At 37.8% G+C, this 21,973-nt stretch overlaps 1 protein-coding gene across 3 annotated transcripts in view; it reads left to right on the top strand.

Moving 5' to 3' along the window:
* Positions 1–21,973, top strand: part of SRBD1 (S1 RNA binding domain 1) — a 206,565-nt gene that overhangs the window by 169,289 nt on the left and 15,303 nt on the right. For 2 of the 3 annotated variants that reach the window (XM_090281240.1, XM_090281238.1), the window contains 3 exons: positions 4,910–5,016; positions 6,253–6,429; positions 8,952–9,134. In XM_090281240.1, coding sequence (XP_090137366.1) covers positions 4,910–5,016; positions 6,253–6,429; positions 8,952–9,134 — 467 coding nt within the window. The remainder of the gene's footprint in view (positions 1–4,909; positions 5,017–6,252; positions 6,430–8,951; positions 9,135–21,973) is intronic. The other variant, XM_090281239.1, reaches the window with a different exon arrangement.

Raw genomic sequence — 21,973 nt, 5'->3', positions numbered from 1 at the left:
TCAACGGAAAAAAATATGTATCTGCTTCTTGAGTTCACATACACTAAATGCATAATATGTATGTCATGGTGTTTAATTTTTTAAATTGCTGTTGGATTTCGTTTACTAGTATTGTGTTGAAACTTTTTGCACCTATATGCATAAGGAATATTGGTTTGTTATTTTTGTTTGTTGGAATTTTTTTTTTTCTTGTAGTATCTCTGTCTGCTTTTCTATCAGGATTATACTGGCCTCATAGAGTGAGTTAGGAAGTGTTTCCTTCTCTTTTATTTTCTGGAAGAGTTTGAGAAGAATTAGAGTTCATTATTTAAATGTTTGATAGAATTCATCAATGAAGGTCTCTCATCCTAGATTTTTCTTTGTTGGGAGATTTTTGATTACTCATTGAATCTCTTTACTTATAGGTCTGTTCAGATTTTATTTCTTCTTGAGTCAGTTTTGACAATTTCTGTATTTCTAGGAATTTATTCTGCATTTTATATAATTTAATTTATATTGAATAATAATGCGTTTTTTAGATTATGTAAATATATCTGGTTCAGTTTTATAAATTATATTTAAACCATACAAAATAAATTTTCTAATGAACTGTCTTTGCAAATCTGACCTAAAATTCATTTATCGTGTTGATATGTTGAGCATTCCAGTTTCTTTACATTCTTACCAATACTTGGTGTGCTTCGTCTTTTTCATTTTAGCCATTCTAGTATGGATGTTTCAAGTGTTTTTGTTTGATTTTTAATTTTGAAGGTTTTAGACTGACATCTAGTAGAACATTATTACGATGAATACGCCTAAGGTCTGTCATTTTTATTGGCTTTTTTATTTGTAAAATCTGTTTTAATGTCACATTTATTTTAAAGATTTATAGATTTTCTATTTAAAATGTGACTCATGTCAAGTTAAAGATTGCTGATGGGAGTCAATATTTTCCCTCAATTTTGTCTATCATTATTAACATTTCCAAACCTGGTAGTTCAGCTTGCTTCATTTTTTTTTTTCTCTTCAGTGTTTAAACTGATTTACTTTAAGGTCGGCACCCGTCCGTCTCGAGAGACGATGGTGTAGCTTCTTAAGTGTCTATCTGCACCGCCGAGAATGGTCGTGCAGTCCGACTCGGGAGTGACACGGTATCTGTCTCCTCCCGTGTTGAATCGACATCTTACGATGACGCTGGAGTGTCCTCTCCAGTGAAGCTGAAGCTACAGAGCCTCGAGAGACGATGGTGTAGCTTCTTAAGAGTCTATCTGCACCGCCGAGAATGGCCGAGAATGGCTGTGCAGTCCAACTCGGGAGTGACACGGTATCTGTCTCCTCCCATGTTGAATCGACATCTTGCGATGACGCTGGAGTGTCCTCTCCAGTGAAGCTGAAGCTACAGAGCCTGGGCAGGGTGATATGGAGGGTCTGCTGTTGCCCATGTGTGGATTTTCCTTCATTTCACTTAGCATAGCCTTCACTTCTCTTATGCTTTTGCCGTACTCAGGCATATCTGTCAAGCCTATGAGCATCTTTATCACCAGTGTTTTGAACTCTGCATCTGTTATGTTGGCTATCTCCACATCACTTAGTTCTGCCACTGGAACCTTGATCCGTTCCCCCTTTTGGGCCATGCTTCTCAGTTGCCTCATCTTGACAGGCTCCTGTGTTTGTTTGCCTCTGTGTCTTAGGTAGAGCTGTCGCTCCTATTACGTTATAAGGAATTCGTCAGTACAGGGTGACCTGTTTCACCACGTTGTGGCACTGTATGTGGGGGAGGGGTCTGAGAGGAAACAATGCCACTTGCCTAACACTCACCCCTTTTCTAGGCACTTCTCCCACTTCCATATGGGACTGGTGCCTCTCTAGCTGTTTCCCTAGCTGTCGTTCCCAGAGTGTATGGGTCTATGGATGTTCTAGGACTGTAGGGGGCCTTTATACAAGTGGACTCTGCTGAGAGACTGGCAGTTTCTTCCTCCGCCCCAACCCCCACTGGTTTGCACAGTCAGAAGCAATGAGGCTTGATTTTCCCTGGTGCTGGGACTGTGAGCTGCACGGTCTGGTCAGGAGCTGTGTATGCTCCCCAGGTGTCCCTCCTGACTTTTTAAAACGGGTGACTGTGCTTTCCACTGGCCTGCCGCTGTCGCCGCCACTGCTGCCAGCACCACACCACGTCCTCTCCACCCCGGCTCCGCCCCTCCTACCTGTCTGTATGAGTATTTCTTCCTTATGTCTTTGTTTGTTGGACTTTTCATGCAGCTTGATTTTCTGGAACTTCCGGTTATTTCCAGTTTTGAGGTAGTTGTATTCCTTCTTAGTTGTGGAGGGAGATGGAACATATCTGTCTAGGCCTCTATCTTGGCCGTAAGTCATACTTTTATTTGATTCTTTGCTTCATAACTCTGAAAAGTTATTCTTTAACCTCTCCATCAATCATTGGTCAAAATGACCATCATTTATCAGAAAATCAAATGATATATCACTGAACAAAACACATGCTCCTGGTCTCAACTGGCTGCATTTTTTATTGCACTGTTCATTCCATGTTAAGGACATATACAACATTCTCTATGTGGTCTTTTCTATTTCTTCCTTGAATTTTTTTTTTTTTTTTTTTTTAATGCTGGTGGCAAGCCACCAAATTAACTTTATGACCCACTAATTGGTCACAACCCTCAATTTGAAAACCACTGGTTTTAACCAGTCATTATCATCTGCTGGAGCTGTGGCCAGCTTTCCCCAACCATATGGCCTCACAGAGGTAGGGTAGAGGCGTGAAACACAGTCGTGCTTCTGTTTGCAAGGAGAAAAAGGGGTTAGAGGCTAGAGGTAGGATAGACAACCAAGAATGCCTGCTGCATGGATTGCTACTCATTTAACTACCTCAAGCATCTCGTGTGCTTTGAAGTATGTGGAGTTGTGTTTGCCTTTATTCTATTGGCTTTCAACCATTGTTCTTAGTTTTTCCTGTGTGTTTAGGGTTTGATCTCTTTCCTCAGATAGTTTCTCTTGTTGCTATCATTGTCCTTGCCTCTACATTGTTATCTGTCCCTTACCCTCACTTTTTTCTTAAGTCCTCTTTCCATTTTACTGTTTCTCGTCTATTTAGATTTCTTAAAAAGATTATCCTGCTTTTTTTAAAAAAAAGGTTTTATGTTTAGAGTGAGGGGAAGGGAGGGAGAAAGAGAGGGAAAGAAACATCGGTGTGAGAGTGAAACATCAGTCGGTTGCCTATCGAGTGGGCTCTGGCTGAGACTGAACCCACAGCCCAGCATGTGCCCTGACCAGGAATCTAACCCACAACCTATTACTTTGCAGGCTGACGCCTAGCAACTGAGCCATTATACCATTATACTGTTCAGGGCTAGACTGTCCTGTCTCTTTAAAGCTGTAGCTCAATAGTGATCAGATTCTCAGTGGGGTCTTAGGTTTTTCTTTATGATCGTTTTCATGATTATGTTTGCTTATTAGATTTTTAAAATTACATTTAAATATTTTAGCCATGGCCTGGACAGTTATCAAGTAGGCTTTCTCTGAAATAAAAAGTACTACCTTACCCTTCAGCCTTCAGAACAAAAACTTCTACTGTTGCTAAGAGATGATAATGTAATCACAACACCTTGGGGCCCTATTTACTATATTGTATTCCTAAGAGTTTAAGGGATCGAACCTATATCCTTTTTTCTCTAAGACATATGGAAAAGAGAAGGATGCTGACCTCCAGTTTCATAGCTGGAAAACAGCTGGAGGATCTTTAATTTTAAAATTATGAATAACATCATATATTATGAACTACTTATTCATTGTGGTAATCTGGCTTCAGTTAGCCAAGAAATATTTACTTTCCAATACTGGTGTATGTTCTGTGGACACTTGATTGTTAACCCTGGGGACTGACTTGAACTTCACTATTTTAGTTAACAAATCATTTAACAATAAAACTTTAAGGTAAGAATAGGAACTTTGTTCTCTTCTGTTGATGCTTACTGTTAAGATTAACGTGAGACTACTATCAAAGTTTAAAGAATGAACATCTAATGCTTTAAAGAAAATCTCAATGTTCTATTGAAAAACTTGGACATCTATGACTGAGAAAAGAAGTGATTCAGAACAGTTGAATGCTGAATATGAAGAAAATCAGCTTAGATTATTTATATTTTCTTTTTTATCTTTGCATCATACATAATTTTAAAACTTTAAAAGAGGTCTTTTAATATTAAAAAATAAAAAGTCGAATTAATGGGAAAACATTCTATCATTGTTAACTAGCAGTGTATTTTCTTAGTGGTACATAAAATAATAGTGCTTCATATAAATAATAGTATCTTCCATTTGATGAAATGTGAGGGTTTTATTTACTGTCAAACTCATTGACTAGTAGTGTACTGCTTCCTATTATAATGTAAACTTTCTTCTCTTAAGAGGAACTAAGGGACTACATATGCAAGTGAAGCTAACACTACAAGGCAGTGAGTAAATGGTAGAAACCAGCATGTCTCAAAGTATGCTTCTGGAACCAGCAGCAATGACATTACTGGGGAGTCTTTAGAATGCAGATTCCCAGGCCACGCCCCAGACCTACTGAATCAGAAACTCTGGGTGTGGGGGCCCAGCATCTTGTGTGATTAACAAGCCCTGCAGGTGATTTTGTTGGCAAGCTATAGTTTGAGAACCACTGCTCTAAGCAGAATTTCAGAAAAGGGAAAAACGCTGGTGCTATTATATTTGAGTGAAGGGTATGAGTAATTTAGAGAGTAAGAAAACACAGATTCCTTAAGTTCAGCTTACTTCTATCTGCTAACAAGCTGTTTAAAAGAAATGATGAGATTTACTATGCTGTACCTCAGCCAGCTAGATAGGCAAAATAATGGAATAGTCTAAGAATTTTATGTTCTTTATTTTTATTGATATTTGACTTTTGTCTTTTAAGCACGATGTATCCCCAACTTTGCTCAAGGCAACACTGGACAGTGTTGTAGAAGAATGTGTCAGCTTTGTGGGAGTGGATATTAACATTTGTTCAGAAGTTTTGTTAAGGTGAGACAAGAAATCTGTCGTTGAAGATCACAGAATCTTGGGTTTAACTGGTTATCCAGTTACAGTGGAACAAGGGGGCACATGTGCGAAGTTGTTAAGTATAGAAAAATCTGTGAGTTTATATATTGCTTTAGGTAATCAGTCAGAAGGGAAGACATCATTTAAGAAAAGAATTGTAACGATTCACATTATCATTTTTAATACTGAAAATCTAAAGCAAAGAGCATATGGTTACCATTGAGTGCATTAGTGTCACTAATAGAACTTAAATAAGGTTAACATGGCAAAAAGCTGTTTCCCACCACATGAGAGTAGATATTTTTCACTACTTTAGTCTCTTGCATACATCTGTCAAAGTTGGCAGTAACTAAAGGATAAATTCTGGGGGTTCAAGTATGGTTACCACAGTTTTACCTTGATTCCACAAGTCACATATCAAAATCTTCATCATATGATAATCTCATCTTATATACTTTGTCTTTTTTACTGGAAGAGCTGTATTTTTGTTCAGTTTGCATTTATTACACAAATATGTTGATGCAGCATAAAATTCTGGACCTCTGGAAAAGATCAGAACATTTTCCCTTTGAAATGGGTATAGCAGAAAATATCCCTTACATTTTAAGGTGTTGCTTTTCTACCATAGCGACAAGCGCTCACAATTCCACATGTGGAATTCTATAATAGAATTAAGAGTCTCTTGAATAGTAATCTTTTAATTAACAACAAGCAAACTATCTAATTATATAGTTTTCATATTTTTATACTAAAAATGACATGGATAAGTACCTTTCTATAGTTCAAGTCTCTTACATTAGTGGGAACAGGCTGATTTAAAAAAATAGGGTAGGAAATGCAAGTGTAGCTATTGTAACTTCTGCTCTTAACTCACCTTGTAAACTCAACAGGAAATGGCAGAGTTACTACTTGATTCAGAAATATAAAGAATGTGAATAGTGGAGAAATACTGTGGGGAACAGTCCTTTTCTTTGCTCCAGTAATAACTAGGGCACCAACATCTTTATGGCTCTACTGGCTTCAGTCCTCTTAGACAACTCTTTTTCTCTTTGTCTTTCAATTTAATTCCCTTTTTTGTTAATTTAACTAGAGAATATGACAATATATAATTGCAATTTTTTTGTGATACAGATGTTTTACATCATTGTCTTTTCAGATGAGAGTTTTTCTTTCAGTACTCTTGGAACTATTATAACTGCCACACTTCTCATTTTTTAGGCATATTGCAGGACTCAATGCCAACCGAGCCAAGAATATCATTGAATGTCGAGAGAAAAATGGGCCCTTCATCAACCGAGAACAGCTGAAGAAAGTGAAAGGACTGGGTCCAAAATCTTTCCAACAGTGTGCTGGCTTCATCAGAATTAACCAGGATTATATTCAAAAATTTTGCAGGTGATTATTAAAGTGTACGCTTTTGGTTCTATTATCATCCTCCTTTCCAACTCATTGGCCTAAATCCTAAGTGTCTGTTCATTTCTTCATTCAACATGTGTTGACTATCTAATATTTGCTAGGCACTAGAATACAGCAGTGAACAAATCAACAAATTCCCTGTTTTTATTTATTTTATTTATTTTTATTAATTTTTATTTTTTCTATTTTTAAATTTATTGATTTTTAGAGAGAGGGGAAGGGAGGGAGAAAGAGACAGTGAGAAATATCAATGTGTGGTTGCCTCTTGTGAGCCCCCAACTGGGGACCTGGCCCACAACCCTGACTGGGAATCAATGGTGACCCTTTGGTTCACAGGCCGGAGCTCAATCCACTGAGCCACACCAGCCAGGGCAAATTCCGTGTGTTTTTGGAGTTAAATTTTAATGTGTGAGACAGACAATAAATAAACTAGTAAAATAAATAGTTTCAGCTGTAATAAGTGTTATAAAAATGAAAACAGAGAGATGTGACACTATCTTGGGGAGCAGTACAACTGCTTTACACGTTATTCATTGAAAAGTTACTTGAGCCAAATTTTGAATGAAATTAAGGAGCCAGCCACACACAGAAAAGTAAACAGGATGTGTGCAAGGTCTTAAGGCAGGCCTAACATTGTGTATTCAGAAAACGAAACTTGGGCCAGTGTGATTGGAGCACCCTGAGGGAAGGAGTGGTACAAGGTGAGTGACAAAGAAGACTTCACAATGGCCAGTTCATATTGACAGCTGTTCCCCTACTCATGGCTGGGCTTCCCCATTCCCTCATCACTGATAACTGACCAAAGCATTGATGATCAGTTCTGTTGATTAAGAACTAATTTTTGCTTTTTAATTCTGTTAGGACAAAAGCAAAAAAATTGGATAAACTTCTTAGCCTCATTTACGAAAGAAGAGCGTTCATGTATATCCTATGTTGAGATTACCTGGTTCATTTATTTGTATTTTTTCTTCTTTTGACAAAAATTATAATAAAGGCAATATGGACAAATAATCTTTATTTTGGAAAAGACTGAGGGAAAACCAGCCCTACTGGATAGTACAATACATTATAAAGCTATACTAATGAAACAGTTTATTTTTGATATGGAACTAGAACAGAATAAAGGTGATGTTTCAAGTAGTCAGTAAAATTATTAATTATCAAGCAAGCGGTTTTATGACAACTTGCAGGAACTTGGTATGTGTGGGGGAAGCTATAGTTGCATCTTGTACCTTATACCCACGCAAATACTAGTTGGATCATAGACTTAAATGGAAAAAGTGAGACTGTAAAAGTACCAAAAGAAAACATTTTTATTTTCAGGCTTTTCTGTGGCATTTAATTAATTTCTGTGACTCTTATAAACAAGTAGATTTCATGGTTTTGCTCAATCATTTATTAATATATTAAAATATATTCATTGATATGTTTGGACTTAATCTTCCTTCTTACATGTTTTCTCTTCCTCATGCTTTCTTATTTTTTTTCCTTTCATGCCATTCATGGCACTTACCAGTTTTTTTCCTTGCTTCTCTCCTTGTTCTTCCAGCTCATTTTTATCTCCCCTTAGTGACTTCATGTTGTATCCCTTTTGTGCTCTGGTGATTATATTTAAAGTTAACTTGGACTGACTTTTGATGTCTGTCCTCCTCCAGAAGAAGATTAGAACCTTAGGTCCCTTCCCAACCTTCTACCTTTCCATGATGTGTTAATCTGGGATTTTAGTTTCAGACTACTTTTATGTATCTTTTTTTACATTATTCATGAGGAATTATTTAACTTAATAAGTTCTTATAGTTTCTGTGCTTATCATTGTTTCTTGTAGCACCCATTATCATTTTTCTTGAACTGATTTTGTCTGGAGTAGATATCCTTAAGAAACTCTTTTCAGAGAAGGTATATTAATTATATGGGTTGCACTTTATTCCTTACATCTGAAAAATATTTTAATTTTCTCTCCTATTTGAATGCTAGTTTGGCTAGGTATATGATTCTAGATTCAAAATCATTTTCTCTTAAAATTCTTAAGACATTGCCCCATTGTGATCTGGCATCTTACAAGTGTCAATGAGAAATTTGATGCCAGATTCTAGTTCCTTTTGAAGAAACATGTTTTATTTTTTTTCTCTTGACTTATAAAATCATGTAAGTTTCTCCACACTATGTCAAATATGAGTCTTTTTCTTCTGCTTTGGGAAATGATCTTTTCTTTCTTCTTTCCCTCCTTTCTATTTATTTCCCTCCATTTTTCTCTTTTTTTCTTCTAGAATGCCAATTATACAGGCTGAATGAATCAGTTAGGAATGTTTTTGGCTTTAAGTAACAAAAATCCAGTAACAGTGTTTAAACAAATATCTGGTAATTTTTGTGAAGTAAATGGTTAGAGTCTGGTTACTGTTTGTGTATGGCAGAAAAATAAGCACCTTTTTAATGAAAGATTCTTTTCTTCTCTTCCCAACCTGACCACCCCGCCCCCTACCTCTTTGTTCACATGCTTACAGTAGTCAGCAAACTGAATCAGCAGGCCCAAATCAGAGAGTTGCTGTGACATCTCCAGCAGGTGTTGAGGTCACAAATGAGAAACAGGGCAAGAAGAAGAGCAAAACTGCAGCAAATGTTGTACTGAGGCCAGAGCCTTTGGACCAAACTTGTATTCACCCGGAATCATATGACTTAGCGAGGAGGTAAGTCTGAGGCACATGTGAGAATTCTCCATGCCCCGTGTAAGTTCTCTACAGTAAATGGCCTTTGTTTTGGCATAATGGAGACTTTAAGTATATAACCATGTTTAACATGACAACATTTTTCAGAAGTTCCGCATTTCTGAGTTATGTGGCACATTATTTTATTTCAGTGAGGAATGAAACCATTATTCCTGGAGCAGTGTCAAGCCAATAAACCCTGGTACTAATGGTGAAGTGTGTGTAATGGAAATTGCATGGCACTCTCCTCTGTTTGTTTTGGAAATTAACAAGACACAAATGACTAGCACCTGGCTTAAAGCTCATGCTTATCTAAAGATAATGCCCTTTTGAAAGTAAACAGCCAACCCTCAGATTTCTTAAGAAACTTTGCCCTGCTTGGTTATTACAGAGTCTGAGAAACGATGTACTTTTGAAGAGCATACATTATTCCAGAATGACGGGGGTTGGGTAGTGAGTTTGAGCACAAGGGAACAGTCATGTAAAGCATTTTTAAAAGAAAAAACGTTTAATACCACATTTGATTAGTTCAACACATTTTAATTAGTTCAAAAACAGTGACTTGCTACATAACTAGCTTAAGGCTTTTTGTGAGTTAAGTAGTGGTGGGCTTAAAAATGGTGGCTATTTTAAGTTTCATTGACTCTAAAGTGAACATTTAAATTTGTTTTGAAATATTTGATATTTGATTATTTAATTAATGTAATTGGTTCTCTTTCTTTTAAAAATGTTTAAAATTATAGGCTATATATATAGCACATTATAGAGAACTTAGAAAATAGAACAAAACAAGTAAAAAATAATATTTTATCATCATCAAAACACTGGTACTTGTTTTTCTCCTAACATTTTATTTTATTTTATTTTTTTCTCAAAGTTGTTTTTATTTTTCATTTATTTTTTAACAAGGTTACTTTATTTTTTTTTTATTATTATTTTATTTTATTTTTATTTATCTGTTTTTAAAGAGGGGAAAGGAGAAAGAGAGGGAGAGAAACATCAATGTGCGGTTGCCTCTCACGCGCCCCCAACTGGGGACCTGGCGTGCAACCTGTTATGGAGCATTTGCGAGCAAAGGGGACAAGAGGCAATTTAGAAATAAATTTATGACGTTTATTTACCTGGCCAGGGACGAGTCTTCCCACTTTCAGAAGCAGAAGATGGGAGAGCCACCCCGCCTTACAGACTAAAAGGTTTTTAAAGGCAAAAGAACTATACTCATGTCCTTGGGGTAGCCAGATAGCAACAAAAAAAACCTACACAGGTGTGAGAAACTATATATACACACACTTTCTAATTTAGAAGGAGCTTCAGCTGATAAACACTTGGCGCAGAACTATTCTCATGTCCTTGGCTACAACTAGGGTCAGCTAGCAAAGGGGGGCCTCAAGGTTGCTAGGATACATGAGCAAAAAAAATAACCTGCCACTGGGGTAAAACGCAAAAAATGGAAAAGAGTAAAAAATGACCCATTACAAACCTAGTCATGTGCCCAGACTGGGAATTGAACCAGCGACACTTTGTTCGCAGGCCGACGCTCAATCCACTGATCCACAGCAGCCAGGGCTCTCCTAACATTTTATTATGAATTTTAAACATACACAAGAATTGAAAATAAAAATCTACAATGAATTCCTGTATACCTATACCTAGATATCATCATTAATATTTTACCGTGCTTGTTTTTCCACTTATCTGTCCACCTATTTGTCCATCAGTTAATTTTATTCTTTTATGTGTTTTAAAAGTAAGTTACAGACATCAATACACTTTCAGCTAATAGTTCAGCATGAATATTATTAACTAGAATTATATCAGTCTTAATGTTACAGAATGGGGGTGTCCAAAAATCCCCAGAGCATGTGGGTTGGGGGATGGGGAAAAGGAAACAGCTTTTAAGATGCCTTCACATGCCTGTGGCTAGTGGCTAGTGTTTTTGTTACACAGATGGCTTTGGTTCTTCCAAGGCCCCAAGAAGATGGGAAGGGTTTTGGACCATGGCATGGTACAAAAAGAGCACACGGAGCCTGCGTAAGGTTCTGTGAATGGTCAGAACTGGTTACCACATTGACTGCGTCAGTCAGGGGTTTAAAAATAGGCAGCAGACATTTTAGCTAAGTTCTCCATGCGGTTTCGAGAAGGGAGAACACCATGCAGCTTTGAGAGGAGGAAAGGAGATCCACACGGTTTGCAAGGAAAGGGAGAACATCATGCAGCTTTGAAAGGGCAAAGGGAGAACCATGCATGATCCAGTGCAACATGGCACATGTTTTCCTGGACTGTTATACAGAGGCTGATGACATCGTACTCCAGATCCTGAAGGAGATAGCTGACAGATAAGGGATGGGGGACTTCTGGGCATGTTTTTGGCTTCTAGCCTTTTGGGGAGCAAGGGAAGTGCTGGATCCCGTGGGAGAGCAGGGCTCTGAGCTGAAGTGCTCACTGTCCTCCCCAGGTTGGAATATTGTAAATAAAGACCCGTTTTCCTCAACACTAGTTGTTGGGTTTTACACCAAGGTGGCACGTGAAAGAACCCCCTTTCGCTCGTAACATTAACACTTTCCTTTCTTTAAAAAAAAAAAAAGATTTTCAGAAAAGGAAGGGCAAAAGAGAGGGAGAGAAATGTCAATGTGAGAGAGAAACAAACATTGATTACTTGCCTCTCATACACACCCCAACTGGGGGTCGAACCCATAACCCAGGCATGTGCCCTGACTGGGAATCAAACTGGTAACCTTTCAGTTTGTGAGACAATGTCCACCCAACTGAGCCACACAAGTAAGGACAGTTATTTTTTTCTTTTGAGGTGAAATTCACATAAAGATTTAGTAAATAAATACTTGTATCGGTATAACCCAAACTTCTCTCAAGGTTTAAAAAAAAAAAATTGCCATCATCTTAAAATATTCCCTTATACCTCTTGCCACACACTCTCTGCCTTAGCCTTCAAGAGCTAGCCATATGTTCTGATATTTCTCTGCCAAAGATTAGTTTGCTTCATCTAGAATGTCCTATAAACAGTACCAAAGAGTTGTACTCTTTTGTGTAAGGCTTCTTTAGAATCATGTTTAGAGATTTTTATTCATATTGTAACAAGTACAAGTACCTTTTTATTGCTGAGTACTATTCCATTGTATGAATATGCCACAGTTTATTCCTCCTGTTAAAGGAAATTTGCCTATTTCCGCTTTTTTACTATTATGAGTAAAGCTGCTAGGAACATTCTTGTACAATGTTTTTGTTCTTGACTTTTTTTCCCATTTATCTTGGAATAATGCTTAGGACAGGATTTGCTGGGTCATAAGGTAAGATGAATGTTTAGTTGTCTTAGAAACTTCTAGACTTTATTCCAATGTAGTTGTACTTCCACCAATAATGCTTAAGAGTTCTGGTAACTTCCTATCTTCGCCATCATTTGATGTTAGCCTTTTTAATTTTAGCCATCCTAGTATGTGTGTAGTAGTATGTTTTTTATGTTCTTTTTATTTAATTTCCCTGATGGCATTGAGCACTTTCTCATGTGCTTGTTAGCCATTTGTATACTTCTTTTGTGAACTATCTGTTCATATCAATTAGCCATTTTCTAACTGAGTTGTTTTTCTTTTTATTATTGAGTCGGGGGAATTTTTTTTTTTTTTTTAATGATTTGAGAGAGAGAGAGAGATTAAGGAACACTGATTTGTTGTTTCACTTACTTCTATATTCATTAGTTGTTTCTTGTATGTGCCCTGACTCTGGATCAAACCCACAACCTTGGCGTATCGGGCTGGCACTCTAACCACCTGAGCTATCTGGCCAGGACTAGTTGTAGGAATTTTAAAAATATATACTCTGGACACTAATCCCTTTTGAATGTATGTTTCACAAATATTTTGTCCTTGTTTATAGCTTGCCTCTATTTTCTTATCAGTGTCTTAGTATGAGCAGAAGTTTGTAATTTTGGTGATGTCTAATCTATCAATCTTTTTATAGTTATTGCTATCCAACTCCTATGTAAGAAACCTTTGCCTATCTTAAGTCATGCAATTACATTTTGTGTATGAATTGAAGTAGGGGGTCAAGATTCATTTTCTTTCTTCATTATGGACATTTAGTTATTCCAGCACCATGTTTGAAAAACAACAACAGAACTTGCCTTTATCCATTACTTTGGTGACTGTTGAAAATGACAGTTGAAGTGTGGGTCTGTTTCTGGCTCTGTCTTCTGTTTCATTAATCTGTTTGTCAATACCACACTATCTTTTTTTTTTTTTTTTTTTTCAGATTTAATGTGTTTTATTGATTAAATTATTACATTTGTGCCAATTTCCCTTCCCTCTGCTCCCCTCCACCCGGTGGCCCCCCTCCCTCCAGTTGTCCCCCCTTTTAGATTATGTCCATTAGTTGTGCATACAGTTCCTCCCAACCTCTCTCCGTCTATTCCATTCCCTCCTACCTTGATCCCCAATTCCTATATCATCTCCCTCCCTTTCCCCATTCCCCCTCCCTGTTGACCTCCCCCCAATATGCTTCCCGTACCCACAGTTCCTCTTCCCTTCTCGTTGCCTATTTAGTTTGCCTTTGTTTCATCTCCCTAGTTTCTGTTTTTTTTTAAACCAGTCCCTTTAACATCTCATATAACAGTGGTTTGGATCTAATGAACTCTTTCAGTTTTATTTTGTCCTGGAAACACTTTCTCTGTCCTTCTATTCTGAATGACAATTTCGCTGGATAGAGTATTCGTGGTTGTAGGTTTTGGATTTTCATTACTTTGAATATTTCTTGCCAGTTTCTTCTTGCCTGTAGGGTTTCCCTTGAGAAGTCAGCTGATAGTCTAATTGGGACCCCTTTGTACATAATTCTTTTCTTCTCTCTTGCTGCTTTTAAGATTCTCTCTTTATCTTTAATTTTTGACATTTTGATAATAATGTGTCTTGGAGTGGTTCTCCCTGGGTCCAGTTTCTTGGGAACTCTCCTTGCTTCCTGGACCTGCAGGTCTATTCCCTTTCCCAAGTCTGGGAAGTTCTCCTTTATTATATTTTCACTCAATTTTTCAAGTTCTAGTTCATCTTCCTCATTCTCTGGCAAACCAATGATTCTTATGTTGGGCCTTTTATAGCTGTCCCAGAGGTTTCTGATCCTTTCGTTGTTGCTTCCCATTACCTCTCGCTGCATTGGTTGACTGCTTGTTCCTTCTCCATATTCCAGTTTGTTGAAATGAACTCTGGATTTTATTTCCTTTCCTTCTGTCTCGTATACTGTTTTGTTCCTTTCGTTATGAAAGTTTTTCGCTTCTTTCATATCTTTTTCCTGCTCTTTTGTGAATTCTGTAAGCCACCTGATAACAATGGCCCAGAACTGAGCCTCTGACAGGTTTCTTATCTGTTCATCTGTCAGGTTCTCTATCTGCTGCCTGGTGAGTTGTGTTACCGGTATTTCTAAAGTTGCCTGCCTCATTTTGACAGATGCTTTTTGTTTTCTTGGGCTGGCTGTCGGGGGCAGTGCCTGTGTACGCGTCACAAATTAGCGACCGGCGCCTGCTTGTCCGCGACCTATTTCGCAGCCCTGTGGTGCTTTCTTTGGGGGCGGGGGTCCAAGATGGATTCACACAGTTATTCAGCTAGGAGACCGGGATCCGTCCTCCCGCCCCCCTGGGCCTCACTGTTCAAGGCGATCCGGCGGCCGCTCTCCCCAGCTCCAGAGTCGCGCACCGCCAGGGGCTTGGCCACCGGGACTGCTCGCCGGGGTCGCGCACCGCCAGGGGCTTGCGTAGCCGCTCTCCCCAGCTCCGGAGTCGCGCACAGCCAGGGGCTTGGCCACTGGGACTCCTCGCCGCCAGCCGCTCCGCCAGCCGCTCCGGGTGCCACCGCAAACAGCACTGCCCACTTTAACTCTTACCTGCCCAAATGGCACCGCTGGTTTATAACTTCATATGTTGGACTTCCGTGTAGTTTTATTTTCTGGAATTTCTAGTTATCCTTTGTTTTGAAGTAGTTGTATTCCTCTATAGTTGTAGAGGGAGACCTAGCGTGTCCGTCTAAGCCTCCATCTTGGCCGGAAGTCCAATACCACACTATCTTGATTACTGTAACTTAATGATAAATTTTGAAGTCAGATAGTATTTCATTTAACTTTGTTCTTTTTAAATATTACTGTAAATATTATAGATGATTTGCATTTTTCTACATATTTTAGAATGAGTTTGTCAATTTTCATTAGAAAACAAAACAAAACAAAAAATCTGGTGGATTTATGATGGGGATTACATTGAGTCTGTAGGTAAATGTAGAGACAGTTGATGTTTTCCTAATATTTATTAAGTCTTTTTGATCATGAGCTTATTATGTCTTTCTGTTTATTTAGGTGTTCTTTCATTTCGCCCCACAACATTTTATAGTTTCCATTGTGCAGGTCTTGTATGTATTTTATTTAGATGTATTTTATGTTTTTCAACATTTTTTAAATTTGCTGCTAATATGTAAAAATATAATTGATCTTGATAGTAACTGTGTCCTGTACCCTTGCTAAATTTTACTCACTAGTTTTTTAAGTTGTCAGCAAATGGATAAAATCTTTACTTCTTTTGATTTTTTGTTATCTTCATGCTTTTAATTTATTTTTCCTGTTTACTGCAGTGGTCAGGACCTTCAGTGCTGTGTTGAATAGGAGTGGTTAGAGTGGGCATTGTTGTGTTAACACATGGTACTCATTTTTTAATATTGAAAATAAACTAAATGGTGGTCTCATAGTAATTGTATTTTTAATGTTTGTTGTTTGAGAGGATATGTTTTTCTATATGCTTTTTGATATAAGCAGAGATTTTTTTTGTTTCCGAGTATTCCTTTTTAAAAAAGGCTATATCATGTGATAGAACTGTAATTTAGTAATAGTAGTGCTAGTAATGATCCTTATGGCGGTTTCCTAGAAGTGAAATTACTCTGCCAAAGGATTTGACAGTTTATGTGATTCTTGATATACATTGCCAAGTGGCATACTGGTTTATCATGCCACCAGTCATGTTCAAGCCTGAGAAATCTTTAACTTCTGCTGTTGGACAAGTCTCGTTTCTGCGTGTACAGCATAAAAGTCTTACTGGTGACTTCTCCCCTCTCTGTGCTTCCTCTGGGAGCAGCCTTGTCTCTCGGAAGTAGGTGCCTTGCACACTGTTGCATGAGAAATTTCTTCTGCGTGGAGTTCAACTCCTCTCCTTTAAAATCTGGAGACAAAGCTGGTAATTCATCTAATTAAGCTTACCATCCTCATTATCCGCTTTGGAACTATAATGGTTATTTCTGACTTTCAAGTAAACTTGTGTAGACATCACTCAACATAGGTAGTTCATTCTTTCATATAGTGTTACCTAAGTGTCTTACCAAGGAAGAAAAGGCCATTAAGGATGTGATTAGGCCATCATTGGTTTGACTTCAGTTTTGTAAAAGTCTCGTTGCAGTAAATGTCATTTTTAGTTATATCAGAAAACCAGTAGGAACACAAATGATTCACTCTCAGAAAAATCTGAAGCCATTAAGTCTTTTTTTTCTTTATTTATTGTGTTCTCTCTCACATTTGTATTACAGAAAATTGAGACCATGAATTTTATAACCTATATTGGTCATTTAGTGGTTTAAAAAAAGTCTGCACCTTTTTTTTTTTTTTTTTTTACTATCTTTGTTGTTTATAAAGACTTTTTAAAAATGTTATTTACATGTAGGGCTTCTCTATTAAAATTTTTTTCTATTAAATGTTAAAGTGATTTGTCGTATGGACTAAAATTATTTTCTAGTTTGTTTACCTTTTATTTCTGCTATCATGATTTTGAATTATGAATGTTTAATTTATTTTATTTTATTGTTGTTCAATTACAGTTGTCCTAATTTTTCCCGCATCGCTTTCCTCTGTCCTGCCTACTCCCCTCCCCACAGTCAATCCCCACCCTGTTGTTAATTTTTATGAAGTAAACCTATTCTTTTTCTTGCTTTTATGTAAATTGGTCTTCTCTTAAGATCTCTGAGCTCTAAGATTAATTCAATGATCCCCATTTTTTTCACATTTTTTATGATTTTACTTTTTACTCTATGAGTTTTATTGTTTATGATTTTATTCATTATTTAGAATGTGCAAAGCCCTGTGGTGGGGCCTGAAGAATATAAAAATGAATAGAAGTTGATTTATATTCTCAAGGAGTCTTCCAAAATAGGGTAAAACTTACTCACTAATAATCATAATAGAAGTCAATAATTAGTCTTTGTGGACAAAGGCTGCTTGGAGGAGAAAGAGATCACATCTGATAAGAGTATTTTACAAGGTTTCATGCAGAAGGTGACATTTGGGGTATATCTTTAAGGATTTCAACCAGTAGGTATTGGAAAAGAGATTTTTTAAGTGTTAGAGACAGGAAAATATAGTTCGGGTCAGGTTTGGGCAGTAGTTAATAGTCCAATAAAAACAAATATTCATTGGGTACTTCCCCATTGCCAGGCACTTTAGAAGCATCACCTTGTTTAAACCTCACAGCATCCTTTTTTTTTTAAATCCTCACCCAAGGATGTGTTTTATTGATTTTAAGAGCGAAAGAGAGAGAAATATCTGTTCGTTGCCTCCCGTACACGCCCCAAAAGGGGATCAAACCCACACCTTGTGTTATATGGGACAATGCTCCAACCAGCTGGGCCACCTGGCCAGCAATCTAATAGGGTTGGTACTATTATTATTCCTACTTCTTCAGTACAGAATCTCAGCTGGGTAAAGCAAATTATCTAACAGAGCTCAGCTGATAGAACCAAGATTTGCTCCACATCTATGATACTCCATTGTCTGAGCTTTTAACCAAGTCACAATTAAAAGGCTGTTTTGGAACCGTATTTAAATGTAATCATAATGGTCTTTCAGATTAAGAGTATCATACCCTTAAAGACAGTATGTATTCAGCACAGAAAAGTTTCAAGGGGATTGTGATTTGTGATATGTGTGCCTCTTAAGGAAAAAAAGAGTGAGAGAAAGAAGCAAACAAGTATCTGGAATACGCTAGCTGTGAGTGTTAGTCTCTCTTGTCACGTGGCTGAAATTAGACTCTGCCTTTCCTCTGGAGAAAACATTACCTCCTCCAATAAAGGAAACTTTGCCTATTTATTTTATTAAAGGATCTGTAGGAAATGAATTTTTCACTTAGAGTGTATAGAATTTTATGCTGTTTTGCTGCAGATATGATATTGCCTGAATTTTGCACTAAAAAGAATTCCCTTTCATTATGTGTTTTAGAATGAGGTGTGTGCATTTCAAAATAAGCAGCTTGACAGTGATCATATTTGGTATCTTCTCACTTTGGAAGAGTGGGGTATAGAGCAGGAATAGCATATTCATCCTAGAGATGTGCCTATCTCTGCCAGAAGAGGTTTTTAAGTAAGAGAGAGGAGGGAAAAGAGAGTAGGGAATAATGCAAGGTCTTTAGAAAATGTCAATTTAAAAAACATAGTAAAAGAATCGATATTATAGAAGGTATAAGGGGAACACGGGATTAAGAAACTTGCTATTGCTATAGATAGATTTTCCTTCAATAGTACTTTGAAGCTATTTTGTTCTCAATCTTTTTTACTTGTTTCAGGGTCCTCTCACATTTACGTGAGTATTTATTAAGAAAATTCAAAGCTACCCGAAAATCTGCTTTTTTAGATTGTCTCCGTATCTTGGTGCATTGTGTCGCACACTTCCTCAGCTCCCCTTCCTTCTCGTGTTTTCCCCATCTTCACGCCTCACAGTCTGCTGAGGACTCCACCTTGGCGCTGTCTTGGTCTCTGTGTCCTTGCCTCACCCCTGAACATTTGGGGAGTGAGGTCGCTGGTGACAGCTTTATAAAATTTTATGACTCCTATGTCTTTAAGGTCTGCACCACTTGCTCCTCTCCCTTGTCCCACAGACACACTGTTCCCGAGGCTGCCCCTTTCTCCACTCCCTAAAAGCTAAACGCAGCACCACCTTTCATCTTATTTCCCCCAGAACCTCTTTCTCATCGCTCCTTCTTTTCATTGCCAAGCTTCTCAGGAGAGTACCCTGCCTCTAATTCCGACTGCTTGCTTTTCCCCGGTCCCTTGCAGATTTGGCCTCCATCCTTCCCGCACTTCTGAAATTACTCTTTCAACGGGTGACCTCCTGACTGTGAAGCCAGAGGCCTTTTTCCACCCTTAAACCACTTACTCATTCTGCCGCATTTGACACCGTCAGCTTACTGACCTTCCATGACTTTTGTTTTCATACTCTATCTTCTCTGGCCCTCTAAATGTAGATAGTCTTCAAGGTTTTTTTGTTTTGTTTTGTTTTGTTTTGTTTGTTTGTTTTTTACCTTCGCTACCTTCTCCTCTTGTACGGCAGGCTCCCTAGGGCGATGGTATCTACTCACATGACTACCTTTATCTCTCACTTCTCCACTGATAGTTCCAGTCCTACATTTCAACATCTCTAGTCCAGGCCTTTCTCCTAAGCTCTAGCTCTCCCTTTCCATTTGCCTGCAAGAGATTTTCTCATGAATAACTTTTCAACTCAAACTCAATATATCTAAAAGCAAAGCTTGTATCCTCCTTTCATCCCTTCGTTTGTAACTCCCTCTTCTCCTCACATCAGTCCTCCTCACCAGCCCCACACAAAAACAAGACAGATAATTAAACAAAGGGACTTGGCCTTTCTCTCTCATCCCATAATGACTGGTTAATGGCACTACTGTCTTTTCATTAACTGGGGCTAGAATTGACAGAATCATTCACAGAATCATTCATTTATTCAAGCATGTACCTTCTGGGTGCCTGCTGTATTCCAAATACTGTTCTGCAACCTTGGAATATGTGCAAAGATCTCTGCTCTCAAGAACAGAGACAATATACAACCAGTATAATAAATCAGTTGTATAGTAAAATAAAGCTCGTAAGTGCTGTGGGAAAAAGAGAAAAAGCAGATAAATGGGGATTAGGATTTACTACAGTTATGGGTATGAGTAGGGCTGTCAGGGCAGGCCCCATTGACAAGGTTACATTTGAGCAAAGTCTTCATGGAGGTAAAGGAGTGAGCTATGCCGATATCTGGGAAAGAGTGTTCCAGGAAGATGGATCAGACAGTGTAAAGACTGTGATATGGGAGCAGGCCTGCCATGTTCAAGGAATAGCTTGTAGGCCAGTGTGGGTAGAGCAGAGTGAGTAAGGTAATGAAAAATAGGAAATTAGGTCAAAAGGCCATTCAGAGGTTATTATAGGCACTTGGTCTGAATTCTGAGTGAATTGGGAGCCATAGCCAGATTGTATGCTGAAGAGTGACATGCTGAGGTTTGCATGTTAGAAGGATTCTGTTGTCTGCCATGTTAAGCATAGATGAAGGGGTCGTAGTAGAAGCAGGGAGACAAACCAGTTAGACGAATTGCAGTAATCAGGTGAAAGATGATGATGACCGAGACTAAGAGGATAGCAGAAGAATTGGTGAGAAGTGATCAGATTCTGGGTATATTTTAAAGGTAGAGCCAATGTGATTTGCTAACAGATTGGGTGGAGGGCATGGAAGACAGTAACTGTGGGTATGAATGGCAAAAGTAATATGAATACCAGAGACACTGGAGGATGAAGTGGAAGCTCATTGTAATGGAGGGAAATGGGATGAAAGAAGTTAAGGAACTAAACTTTGATTGCTCCCTTAGTGACCTCTTCTAGTCTCATGGCTTTAAAGACTTTTATAAGCACATGACTTAAATTTATATCCTCAGCCCAACCCATTCTTCCAAACTCCATACTAATGCATCCAGCTGCCTGTTTGATGTCTCAAATAACATGCCTTAAACTGAACTTCAAGTCTTCCCCCAAATCTTGCTCCAACAGCAGCTCTTCTTATCTCAAATGGCAATTCATTCTTTCTATTTCTCAGTCCAAAAGTCTTGAAGTCATTCTTGACCTTATGAGATACCCCTGTCTGGAAATGACCGTTCTCGTCTGAACAACTTTGTACTTCATAAAGGCACTTACTAATTAATGACCTCTGCTGTGGTCATTTGTAACGTTTATCCGTCCTAGTTTAGAAGGCTCCTCGAGGACATCAATCACCTCTATTCCTTTTTTATATTATTAAGGTGCTACCACACTGTTTCCCACATTCTGTGTGGTGAATAAAACTGCCGATAACAGAATTCATTGAGTAAAAAATGAAACCATAAAGAATCTAAGAAAATTGAATTGATCTTAGAGATCAAGGGTCTTAAGAGACAGTCTTATATAAAAGCAAGGGAAAAATAATAGATTTAAATTTTTATAATTAAAAAGCTTTTTTTTTTTTTTCTGTAGGCCTCAGTACTTCACTTTACCCCACCTATTCATAATAGACTTGGATGGTCAAAAGAATGACCCAGTAGGATATTGTGGTTAAGGTAAAGCTGTGAGCCTCTCCAATTATCCTTTCCTGGCAAAATAATAATAATAATAATAATAATAATAATAATAATAATACATCTGAGAATTTCATGCCAGATTTGCTAGGCTAGTAGCAATTAAATTTAAGATTAGTTATGATTATAGACTATAAACTCCAGGAGAGCAGGGATCTTATGAATCTGGTTTATTCTGTCCCCAGCCCTTAATGCAGATTAATATTGCAATATTTGTTTAATGATATAATAAATGATAAATAGAAAAGGTAAATATGGCTACATAGACGAACACTAAGGAAAGGGAACTACTCAGGAATTGAAAATCTTAATTGTCAAGGAGCAGAATGAAATGTCTAGCTTTACTTCAAACTAAATATTTTTTCTGTCGTCTAAACTGGCTGAGGTCAATACAGTTGTGTAAGCAGAACTGTTGACAGAACATCTAGATCCT

Source organism: Furipterus horrens, unplaced genomic scaffold, assembly GCF_987537825.1.
Source record: "Furipterus horrens unplaced genomic scaffold, mFurHor1.1.pri manual_scaffold_6, whole genome shotgun sequence".
In the NCBI taxonomy this organism is placed as follows: Eukaryota; Metazoa; Chordata; class Mammalia; order Chiroptera; family Furipteridae; genus Furipterus; species Furipterus horrens.
Note: the sequence above shows the minus strand (reverse complement) of the source record. Positions and strands in the feature narration are given on the sequence as shown.